General features: G+C 40.4%; 1 protein-coding gene across 10 annotated transcripts in view; it reads left to right on the top strand.

The window, feature by feature from the left end:
• sgip1a (SH3GL interacting endocytic adaptor 1a) overlaps positions 1–13,089 on the top strand; it is a 172,336-nt gene that overhangs the window by 65,765 nt on the left and 93,482 nt on the right. For all 10 annotated transcript variants that reach the window (XM_073063163.1, XM_073063168.1, XM_073063167.1 and 7 more), the window contains one exon: positions 9,956–9,980. In XM_073063163.1, coding sequence (XP_072919264.1) covers positions 9,956–9,980 — 25 coding nt within the window. The remainder of the gene's footprint in view (positions 1–9,955; positions 9,981–13,089) is intronic.

Raw genomic sequence — 13,089 nt, 5'->3', positions numbered from 1 at the left:
CTGGCAAATGCTTGGGGTGTCCAAAAACTACCTCCATGTGGAGATAGGCCTGTTACACAGTTCGGAGCACAGCACATTGTCACAAGGGCCAGTGGAAGCACTTCTGGCCACCTTAGCTTGGTCTTGTCTTGCAATGTACTAACCTGCATTTCAGGGCCGCATTTTGTCTCTCTGCTGTTGCGTAAGACTGAGGGTGGGAAGAGCAGGTGAAACGATATTTACACTACAAGGCTTTCGTCACTCCTAAGTAACTTTACCGATAAAGTGAGGATGTTAGCATGAGATTTTCTCAGGAATCCCAAACCTAGGAATACATTCTCATAATAAAAAATTATCAATAGTTATGGAATCATGTCTTGGAGCTGGATAAGCTTTAGTCCATAGTGATAAAAAGCAAAATAAGAACTACATAAAGTCCATTTGGAGATGTACAAATGATTTCCAGGGGAGGACCTAGCAGGGGCAGATACCACCGGTGTCATTCGGGATTGTCTCTGGCAAATCATACATTTGCTGCTACTTTTCTTGCTATGATCAACAATCTCTCATTTTTGATTATACCCATCATCCTTTATAGTTTTGCACATAGTGTGCTTTAGTCCATAACATTTGTTCAGCCACTGACACATCACGCTGTAATTGTACTAGTTCATTAAAAGAATTTGGAAGGTATTGGCAGCCTGACCACACTGGAGTGCTAGGTGGCCATAAAAATCTGTTGTTGCTGGCTTAGCAAAGGAGTTCGCTCGTTTGTTCCCTCTGGTTATTTCATCCTTCCTGTAAGTATGAGCCATAAAGTTTATAATAGCATTTACAGTCAGTAACTTAAAAGCATGAAAGATTCATATTTAGTTCACTATATTTTATCAGAGTCTCGAAGAGGTGGGCAACCAATGTAGTCCATTGGCATGCGCTACTCAGGCATACCAAGATTCAATATAATTATTTACAGTAGCACGAGCTGCAAGGATGTAGGCTTTTGTTAAGGTAAGAAGGGTCAGTTGCTTGAGCAGAACAGGAGGGAAGGCACCACGCCAGCTACTACACAAGGTGTACACATCACCTTGACAGTAAAATTTTTCCCAGTATCAGAGCAGGAGGAAAGCTTGTCAACGAAAAATTACTGAGGGCTTCCATCAGGTGGCATTTTAAAACAGGCCGAATTAGATTCATAACATGCACGCACCTTGCTTAAAGGAAAGTTAGACTTGCAATCCTGTCTCTCTTGTCTTCTTTTCAGTTAGTTTTTTTTATTTTTTGGAGTTACAAAACATTACAGTGACAACTAGGATGTTTAAAAAGGAACTGAGACAGCTACTTACCAATTAAAGTGCAAAGAGATGTTCAAGTTAAAAAAAAACACAGCAAGAAATAGTTGAGTGAAAACAACAGTGCAACATAAAGGGACAGACATGAAGGGATAGACATGATCGAGTTTTAAAAAAGGCAGAAAATGAACAGTCATGGGTTAATACAGTGAGGACTGGGAGATAATAATCATAATCATTTTGGAGAAGCATAATATGATTAGGAATAGTCAGCATGGCTTTGTCAAAGGCAGGTCATGCCTAATGAACCTGACTGAATTTTTTGAGGATGTGACTAACACATTTATGAAGGTAGAGCAGTAGATGTAGTGTATATGGACTTTAGCAAGGCATTTGATAAGGTACCCCATACGAGGCTTATTGAGAAAGTAAGGAGGCATGGGATCCAAGGGGACCTTCCTTTGTGGATCCAGAACTGGCTTGTCCACAGAAGGAAAAGCATGGTTGTAGACAGGTCATATTCTGCATGGAGGCCAGTGACCAGTAGTGTCTCTCAGTATCTGTTCTGGGACCCCTATTCTTTGTGATTTTTATAAATGACCTGGATGAGGAAGTGGAGGGATGGGTTAGTAAACTTGCTAATGACACAAAGTTTGGGGGTATTATGGATAGTAAGGAGGGCTGTCAGAGGTTACAGAGGGGCATTGACTGCATGCCTTATGAGAATAGGTTGAGTGAGCTCAGCCTTTTCTCTTTGGAGCGACGGAGGATGAGAGGTGAACTGATAGAGGTGTACAAGATAACGAGAGGCATTGATCATGTGGAGAGTCAGAGGCTTTTTCCCAGGGCTGAAATGGCTAGCATGAGAGGGCATAGTTTTAAGGTGCTTGGAAATAGGTACAGAGGAGATATCAGGGGTAAGTTTTTTACTCAGAGAGTGATGAAGTGCTTGGAATGGGCTGCCAGTGGTGGTGGTGGAGGTGGAAATGATAGGGTCTTTTAAGAGATTCCTGGATGGATACGTGGTGCTTAGAAAAACAGAGGGCTATGGGTAAGCCTAGGTAGTTCCAAGGTAAGGACATGTTCGACACAGCTCTGTGAGCTGAAGGGCCTGTATTGTGTTGTAGGTTTTCTATGTTTCTATTAAAGAAAGAGCAGAATGGCTGGCTACATCAGAAAGACTGACACACTTGATTACACAACAGATAACTGCATATGTATACTAAGTGAATCAAGAATGTTTTAAAGCAAATGAGAAGCAAGTGCAGTTTTGCTGAGTGCATTGGATTTAAAGGAATACAGTTTGCTTAGATGTCTAACTGCTCCAACCAAACCAGCAGAAATGAGCTTTGCTGATATCATGGAAGTAATGTAGAACATTTAGAAGTGAAACCATTGTTAATTGCAGAATGCTTTAGATTTTAGAAACATAAAAAACCTACAGCACAATACAGGCCCTTCGGCCCACAAAGCTGTACCGAACATGTCCTTACCTGAGAAATTACCTAGGATTGCCTTGCATTTTGTAAGTGCAATCAAAAGGAAGGGTATCCATTCTAACATACATGAATGAATTGAAGAGATTGTCTGAACATTGTTAGTTCAGTAATGGGCTTAATGATTCACTGTGAAGTTGTTTAGTTTGTGGAACCTTATACAAAAGCATTCAAAAATGGCTGCTAACTGAAGTACAACTTACATTGAAAAGAGCAGTTGAAATTGCTGTTTCAACGGAAACCACAGACAGAGATACAACTGAGTTGCAGTCGGGAATGAAAGTCAGCGTGAACAAAATTGCAACATCTAAACAGAGTCTGGTCGGGCTGAACAAATTATGTTGCTGTTGTGGCAAGGGCTCATGTACATCAGACCAATCAAAAATAAATGGACTGCACAGAGAAGAGAGAAAGATAATAAATTAGGTTACAGTTTCAAAAAGAACACTAATCTGCACGCTGTTGGTGATGCAGGACTGAGTAGCCTTGAGATTTACTATGCGAAGACTAAGAATAGATCCGCTATATGGCTTACAGCAAAAATGAACGGCAAATAAATTAAAATGGAATTGCACACTCTCTTGGCTATTTCAGTCATTCCACAAAATGAGTTTGAGCAGCATTTCAAAAATACTAAAGTGAAACCTATGGATATACAACTAAGAAACTATACTGGGGAAAAGATAACTCCTGTGGGAATGACATCTCTCACAGTGAAATACAACAACCAACAAGCCACATTGGACCTCTATGTAGTAAAAACAGTAGGGCCATCATTGTGGGTATGTGATTGGCTGAGACAACTACAACTTGATGCATCCACCACTTGCATGCCACAACTCTTATAATAGAGTCAACTGAAAGCATTTTAAGAAAGGTATTGAATAATGCCTCAGCAGTGTTCAGTGACGGCATTGGAAATCTCAATCATATCGGATAAAATAGTGTTAAATAAAAATGCCACACCCAAGTTTTGCAAAACCCATCTTGTTCCAATGAGTTGGATCGTACAGAGGCTGAAGGAGTTCTTTCCAAGGTTGAGTGGAGCCCATGGGCAATGCCAGTGTCCCAGAAGCCAAGAAGAATGGATCTGTCAGGATCTGTGGTGATTTTAAGGTCACGATCAACCCAGTACTGAAGGTAGATCAATACCCTCTACCCAGGACAGAGGATATCTTTGTAAACCTTTCAGGAAGAAAACACTTTAGCAAAGTTGACTTAGCTGAGGCCTATCTACAGATGGAGATGGAAGAAGAGTCTAAAGCATTCCTCACCATAAACACGCACAAAGGGATTTATCACTATAACAGGCTTATTTTCTTGAGTAGCATCATCACCTACACTCTGGCAGAAAGCCAAGGACCAAGTGGTGCAAGGCTGACCAGGTGCTCAGTATTACCTGGAGGACATCATTGTTACCAGAGAGGATGACAAGGAGCACCTCCAAAATCTTAAGATAATGTTAAAAAGATTAGATGATTATGTGCTCAGAGCATGGTGCAACAAGTTTGAATTATTTAAAATAGCATCACTTACTGTGGTCGCATTATTAATGCACAAGGATTGCACAAGTTTTGAGAAGTTTTGAGAAAATTCAAGCAGTGTCGGGTGCCCCAAACCCAAAGGACATGTCACAGTCATGGTCCTTTTTAGGTTTTGTCAATTACTATAACAGATTCCTGCCAAACCTGGCCACTGTTCTCTACCCCTTGAACTCATTACTACAAATGGCAATGGACAAAGCAGTGTGAGGTGTCCTTCCAAAGGTTAAAGGAAATAGTGATGTCAGACACGGTTCTCACACAGTGTGATGCACGTTGAAGCTTGCCATGCACTGTTCAAGATGCCAACACATCCAGAAGAAAGGAGTCCAGAGCTGTCAGAATCACTCCCACGAGAGTTAACCCCATAATCACCACGGAGGAGGCCCCAGAGCCCGAGATTGTTTCACATCCACAGGTCTACGCTTGTCAGAAAGGACATTATCCTACAAGAGTAAGAAATCTTTCACAACAATTAAACCTTTAGGCCTGAATGGGACAATTTAAAATTTCCTATGCTGTGGATGTCTGTATAATAATTATATTTTATAGTATACTATGTACTTAAATTGAGATCCATTCTATATTGAGTTGGAGTTTATAGCTAAGAAGGGAGGAGTGTTGTGTATTTAACATTTCAGTAATATTTGAGTAATATTGTAAGCATATTGTTTAATTGAGCATCTTGTTTGTTTAAGTAATCCATTACAGGTTATATGTAAAAATACGTGAATTGCATATGTCATGATGCTACCATGTGAGGCGTGCGCACCTCAATTAAAATAAAACTTTCAATACACGAGTTGTCTCCTGGCTCCCTTGTTTTCCTTCCGAATAGTTTTTAGATCTTGGAGTTACAAAGCATAGCAAGACACATTTCGGAATCCTTTTTTTTACCAATACACTTACCTAGTTTTCCTGTGCTTTGTGAACCACATCAACTTTGTGTGGGACACGACACGGACCACAGCAATCTCTGTGGGGCACAGTCTGGACCATTTATTTAAACACTGGTATCAATGAGAAGAGGGCATGTATTGGGTGATGGGGGTCCTTAATAAACTAGGTTGCTTTCAGGTGCAACATTCCTGTTTTAATTACACAGATTTCACCAAGAGCAACTCCTATTTTTAGGACAATGTTATTCTACATGAAAATATAGTTGGAAGTAAACAGCAATATCAAGTAAATTCAGGAATAGGCTTTCCTCAGTTAAGATTGACTCTAATTCTTGTTCTCATTTTAAAATCTTTTCATAAAAGTTAACCAAAATCTGTTGCAGAAGGAGAATGGAAAGGAGTTTTGCTTTGTTGAAGAGTAGTCTGTGCAGTAAGTTTACAAGGGACAGGGTTCATCCATATTGAACCTAAGAATCAGCTGTTATCTATCTCCAGCTGCACATGATTGAAAGAGTATTGATGCATGGCCGTTGTCCCCTGTTAAATTCAAAGTAAATTTATTATCAATGTACATTTATGCAACCAGATATAACCCAGAGATACCTTTTCTTGTGGGCAATCACAGTAAATACAAGAAACACAGCTGAATCAATGAAAGACCATACCCAACAGAGGGGGGCAACAACCAATATATGCAAAACAAACCCTCAAAAAGCTGTGCAAATACAAAAAGAAAGAGGAAACGTTATTATCAAAGGTAGGTTATTTCCGAGAGGTGATGGACTGCAGAGAGATCTTACTATTGGTTGCACTGATGTTATTTTGTTTCCAGTACCAAAGTAATCAGGTCACTTTGCATTCAGCTGAACTAAAGATGGGCTGAGAGGAGCAGGGTGTGAATTGTTAACCAGTCTGTGAGAATAGCAGATAGCTTGTGCTGTACTGTCTGGCGAGCAACGTCTCCTTAAACTGATGGAACTCTTAGGCTGGTACTTGGTTTCTGTGAAGAATTAATATGTAGGTTATTCAATATTTTCTCCAGTTGTGGGTGGGATCATTGAACACAAGTGTTGCACAGGCAAAACAAGAGAGCTTTTCATCTGTTTCACTTATTTAATGGTTGTTTATCAGAGAGGTGTGAAAGGAGCACTTTCACAAAACAGTGATGATGCTGTCTCTTTGTACCTGCTAACTGACATAGGTTTCATAAAACAGTTCACAGTTAAATTACATAATAGAATTTGCTAAAATTGAGAATGATTTTTTTCAGTGCTACTTGTGTTTGTTAGGAGATATTAGAACTCGATCCCCTTGCTCATCCAAACTATCACCTCATCTTCATTCTTTCTTTCCAGGCCAGAGTTAATCATACTGCAAGCTCCCAAATTAATGTGCATTTTGCCCACAGTTCTTGTTTTAACTGAGGTTTATATCCCTTCCATGGTTTGATTCACGTTAATAATGACTGCAACAGAGGCATTCTATCCCTCTGAGGTATATCCCTCTTTACCATCCATCTGCTTTCAGTCTCTGACATGGTTAACCACTGATGGTTGACCACTCTCATGTATTAGTGCCTTTATGTTTAATTTGTTGGTTATTTTTGTCCATGTATAAGTTATGAATAACTTGTGTTTAGTCTATGTTGACTTATAGTATGATTGTCATGTTTGTAGTGTTCAGTGCTGCTGCTACAAAAAGCTAATTTTCATGGCATAAAATGGGATTACGTATGCCTACTACAACAATAAATTTTCATATAAACACACCACCTTATTCCATTGCCTGTCCACTATCATTTTGCTTGTTGCGACCACACTAGCTGGCTCTGTTCCTACTCACTAGAGAGGATCATGAATAATTATCAGCTATGCTTTCAACTGCCAAACCTCTTTGGAATTCTATTCATACATTTCCCATATACCTTTCTTATCCCAGGTTGCTCCTTGAAACCATCTCTTTGACCAACCTTTTCTCTGTTCAGTAATGCCACGTGAAGTCCTGTGAGATACTGTACAGGTAGACTTACTGTGGGTGGAAACCACAGCCACCAAAATCAGAGGAAAGTTCCATTATTTTGTTGTTCAAACACCAAATGCATGCAATTGGTATACAAGTCGATGCATTGTGTAGTGAAACTGTAAGGAAGGACTGGCAGACGATAGGGCAAAATTGCAGTCAGCGTAACATGGGGACAAAATCAAAAAGGGTGATTAATACAGAACTAAAGGTATTGTAATTGAATGCACGCAGTATACAGACTAAGGTAGCGCAGTTAGAAATGGGGAAGTAGGACGTTGTGGACATCAATGAGTCATGGCTGAAAGAATATCATAGTTGAGAGATTAACATCCAAGGATACACTGTGTATCAAAAGGACAGGCAGGTAGGCAGAGAGCGTGCAGTGGGTCTGTTGATAAAAAGTGAAAACAAATCCTTAGAAATAGGTGACATAGGATCAGAAGATGTAGAATCCGCATGGGTAGAGTTAAGAAACTTCAAGAGTAAAAAGACCCTGATGGGAGTTGTATACAGGCCCCCCTGAACAGTAGCCAGGATGTGGGATATAAATTACAAAAGGAAATAGAAAAGGAATGTATTAAGGGCAATGTTACAATAGCCACGGGGGTTGTCAGATATATAAAGAGAGATGAGAGTGGATATTAGACCACTGGAAAATGATGCTGGAGAGGGAGGAATAAAGGACAAATAAATGGTGAATGAATTTAATACGTATTTTTCATCTGTCCTCAATGTGGAATACACTAGCAGTATGTCAGAATTTCGAGAGTGCTCAGGAGCAGCAGTGAGTGTAGTTGCTATACTATGGAGAAGGTGCTTGGGAAGGAAGATAAGTCGCCTGGACCAGATGGACTACACTCCAGGGTTCTGAAAGAGATAGCTGAGAGATTGTGGAGGCATTAGTAATGATCTTTCAAGAATCACAAGATTCTGGAATGATTCCAAAGGACTGGAAAATTGCAAATGTCACTCTACTCTTTAGGAAGGGAGGGAGAAGAAAAGAAATTATAGGCCAGTTAGCCTGACTTCAGTGATTGGGAGAATGTTAGAGTCCATAATCAAGGATGAGGTTTCGAGGTATTTGGAGGCACATGATAATGTAGACCAAAGTCAGCATGGTTTATATTTATTGAGATACAATGTAGAATAGACCTTTCTGGTCTTTCGAGCCACGCCACCCAGGAATCCCCTGATTTAATCCAAGCCCAGTCATGGGACAATTTCCAATGACCAACTAACCTATCAACCGGAATGTCTTTGGACTGTGGGAGTAAACCGGAGTAGTCAGAGGAAACCCACATGATCACAGGGAGAACATACAAACTCCTTACAGGCAGGGGTTGGAATTGAACCCGGGAAATCTTCAGTGACAATTCATTGAGGAAATAACAGGCAGGGTAGACAAAGGAGAGTCAGTGGAGGTTACTTTGATTTTCAGGGGGCCTTTTACAAGGTGTCGCACATGAGACTGTTTAACAAGATAAGAACATGTAGTATTACAGAAAAACACTAGCATGGATAGAGGATTGGCTAACTAGCAGGAGGCAATGAGTAAGTGTAAAGGGACCTATTCTGGTTGGCTGCTGGTGTTCCACAGGCATTGGTAAGGCGACAGCTTCTTTTCATTGTATATGTCAACAATTTGGATGATAGAATTTCTAATTTTGTGGGCAAGTCTGCAGACAATGCAAAGATAAGTGAAGGGGCAGGTAGTTTTGAGGAACAAGTTGTCTGCAGAAGGACATAGACAGATTGGGGGAGTGGGCAAAGAAGTGGCAGATGGAATTATAGTGTTTGGTCATGCACTTTGGTAGAAGGAATAAAGGAGTAGACTATTTTCTAAACAGGGAGAAAATTCAAAAAAATCAGAGGTGCAAAGGGACTTGTGAGTCCTTGTGCAGAATTCCCTAGAGGTTAACTTGCAGGTTGAGTTGGTGGTAAGGAAAGCAATGTTGGCATTCATTTTGAGAGGACTAGAGATTAACAAGAATTATTCTGGAAATGAATGGGTTAACATAGGAGGAGCTTTTGATTGCTCTGGGCTCATGCTCGCTGGAGTTTAGAAGAATGAGGGGACGACACTCATTGAAACCTATCAAATATTGAAAGGCCTAGATAGAGGGGAAGTGGAGAGGATTTTCCAATAGTGAGTGAGTGTAGGACCAGAGGGCCTCTGGATAGATGGATATTCATTTAGATCAGAGTTGAGAAGGAACTTCTTTAGCTGGAGGGTAGTGAATCTGTGGAATTCATTGCTACAGACAGTTGTGTAACCAATTTATTAGGTATATTTAAAGCAAAGGTTGATAGGTTCTTGATTAGATAAGGTGTTGAAGTTTACGGGGAGAAGGCAGAAGAATGGGGCTGAGATGGCTAATAAATCAGCCATGATGGAATGTCAGAGTTGACTGGATGGGTTGAATGGCCTCATTCTGCTCCAATGTTTTATGGTCAAATTACAATAACACATTGTTCAAGATGATGACATGGAACAGTCAATACGTCAGCTATTTCATATAATATATGCTCAAAAATCTAGTTGATTACTAAGCCATCAATCTTGAAGTCAGTAATTGTTTATATCCACTGCTACATGTGGTGAGATATGCCAATATATATAAAAAAGATACTGATTCATGACTTAGATTTTATTAATATTAAACATCATTAATCTTACTTTAAATATGACAACTCTTGCTTAAAAAACAATGTTCTCTGTTTCCATACAGGGGTTCACCAGACAGAGATGGAAGTGTAAGTATGCAGTTTCATTATTGGTTATTGTGCTGTTTAAATAATCAACCCCCAATATTTGTAACAAATCTAATGTTAATAATCTGGCTGTCTTTAGAAGAATGGTGCTCTGCTTAAAATCTAGTCCAAGATCTTAGCACCAGCTAGCTCCTAGATTATAGACTTTCGTCAGAAATGTTCTGCAATATGAACTTTACATTAAAAGTTCGGCAACATCTATGGAAAGAGAAAGGAGCAGGTTAACATTTAAGAACAATCATTGAAAGGTCTTCCACCTGAAATATTGGTTCTGTTCCCCACATCTGCAATACACCGCTTTACTCTTAGGGTTGACTGATCAGCAAAGGCTTTGGATGTGAAGATAGGGGAATGTTATTTCAGAGAGGGCCTCATCTGCACACTCCTCTGCTGATTTAAGACAGGACCTAGTGTCCTGCACTGAAGAGCTTGACTCTTCCTTTTCTCAGCATCTGCTATTGGCAGGGAGCAACAAAAACCATGGCAAAAGACACCAACTTGTAAAAATATACAGGATGTTTATAAAAACCCATTGGATGCTTGTAAAAGAAAAGGAAAGCATTAGTGAACCAAAAATACACAATTATTAATGAGTAAGGAAACAAGAAATAAAGCTTGCTTTGAGACTGCTGCTATTTCTATTGTATTTTAATGTGAAAAGATTACTATTACTAGTTATGTGCACTGAAGATAAACTACTATATTTAACTAAATCGTTGACATGTTTGCAATGTTCATTATATCTCTGGCATGACTTGTTCATCCTCTTAATTGCAAATTCTGTCTGACTATAGGGGACAAACTGAGCTGGAAATATGCCGTATCTTATAATGATGCTGAACTTGAAAAATATTGTTTGAATATTAATAAGGATAACATTGTAAAAGAAGAACAGATTCATAATTACCATCTAGAACACAAAGCATAAAGAAGCAAATCGGATATGTGATACTTCATACATATCTTCTAATTTCAATCTTCTCCGGAGGATCATTGCTGGAAGAGCAGTGTTCAGAGAGGCATAATAATGCACACATACACACAGACTAGATAATGAAGAATCTTATAGACTCTTATCACTTAACACACACTTCAGGTAGTGGGAACAGTTCAGTGATGGGGCAAGTGAAATTGAGTATAGTTACCCCCTCTGGTTCAAGAGCCTGATAGCTGAGGGGTACTTACTATTTCTGAACCTGGTCGTGTGGTTCTGAGGCTCCTGCACTTTTTTCCTGATGGCAGCAGTGAGAAGACAGCATGGGCTGGGCGGAGGGGGTCTTTGATGATGGGTGCTGCTTTCCTGCCCAGTTCTGTGCAGATATGTCTAATGGCGGGGTGGGCTTTATCCGTGATGGCTTGGGACATATCCACAACTTTTTGTAGGAATTTATGTCAAGAGCATTGATGTTTCCATACCAGGCTGTAATGCAGCCAATCAATATACTCTCCACCACACATCTATAGAAGTTTGTCAAAATTTTAGATGTCATACCAAATCTTTGAAAACTTTGAAGAAAGTAGAGGCACTGCCGTGCTTTCTTTTTTATGGCCCCTACAAGCTAGATATAGGACAGGTTCCCTGAAATGATAACACTGAGGAATTTAAAGTTGCTGACAACTCTCCACCTCTGAAGCCCAATGAGGACTGGCTCGTGGATCTCTGTTTCCTCCTCGTGGTCAATAATCAGCTCTTTGGTTCTTGCTGTCACTGAGTGAGAGGTTGTTGTCGTGGCACCACTCAGCCAGATTTTGAATCTCTCTCCCATATGCTAATTTGTCCCCACCTTTGATTTGGCCTATGACAATGGTGTCATCCAGCAAACTTCATTATGGCATTGGAACTGTGCTTAGCCTCACAGTTATAAGCATAAAGCAAGTAATGCAGGGGGCTAAGCACACAGCCTTGTGGTGCACCCGTGCTGATGGAGATTATGGAGGAGATGTTGTTGCCTATCCAAACTGACTGGGATCTGCAAGTGAGAAAATTGAGGATCCAATTGCACAAGGGGGCATTGCAGTCAAGGTCTTGAAGTTTATTGATTGGTTCTGAGGGGATTATATTATTGTATGCCAACCAGTAGTGATAAAGAGCAAAATCTTTACTGTCCAAATGTTCCAGAGTTGAGTGAGGGGCCAATGAAATGGCATCTGTTGTGGATCTGTTGTGCCGGTGGGCAAATTGGAGCAGATCCAAGCTGCTTCTCAGGCAGGAGTTGATATGTTTCACCACCAATTCTCAAAATACTTCACATCAGTAGATGCAGGTGTTACTGGATGACAGTCATTGAGGCAGATTACCATGTTCTTCTTAGGCACTAGTATAATTGAAGCCTGTTTGAAGCAGGTAGGTACCTCAGAATGCGAAAGTGAGAGGTTAAAGATACCGGTGAACACTCCAGCCAGTTGATTAGCACAGGTCTTTAGTACTCGGCCAGGTACCCTGTCTGGACCGATGCTTTCCATGGGTTTTCCTTCTTGAAGGATGCTCTCACGTCAGCCTCAGACTGAAATCACAATGTCATCAGGGCCTGTGGGAGTTCATAAAGGTGCCTCCACGTTTTGATGGTCAAAGTGAGCTTAGAAGGCATTGAGCTCACCTGGGAGCACAGCCTATGTCGCTTGGTTTCACTTTGTAAGAGGTGATAGCATTCAAGCCCTGCTACAGCTGTCGGACATCCTTCAGTGATTCAAGTTTGGTCTGAAATTGCCACTTTGGACATTGGATAACTTTCTGGAGATCGTATCTTGTCTTACTTAGTTGTCAAACCTGAAAGACTCTGATCCGGCTCTTTGCCAGACAAGTCTGACTGAATTCCCTGACTATGATTTGAAATGCATTGGAGTAGTAGGCTGTTTCTTGTTTCATGATGGCAACATTCAAAATCTCAATTGCTTGATGAATGTTGGCTTTAGGCAGTATGAACTCTGCGGTCAGAATCATGGAGGAAAACGCTAGGTAAATAGAATGGTCAGCACTTAATTGTTAAATGTTCCAGGGCAGGGGAACAAGAATCTGACAAGACTGCCACGTTCCAGCACCACAAAGAGTTTATTATGAAACACAGACCTTTTGTCTTCCCCAAATCAGCAG

Source organism: Hemitrygon akajei, chromosome 12 (genome assembly GCF_048418815.1).
Source record: "Hemitrygon akajei chromosome 12, sHemAka1.3, whole genome shotgun sequence".
NCBI classification, from domain to species: Eukaryota; Metazoa; Chordata; class Chondrichthyes; order Myliobatiformes; family Dasyatidae; genus Hemitrygon; species Hemitrygon akajei.
Note: the sequence above shows the minus strand (reverse complement) of the source record. Positions and strands in the feature narration are given on the sequence as shown.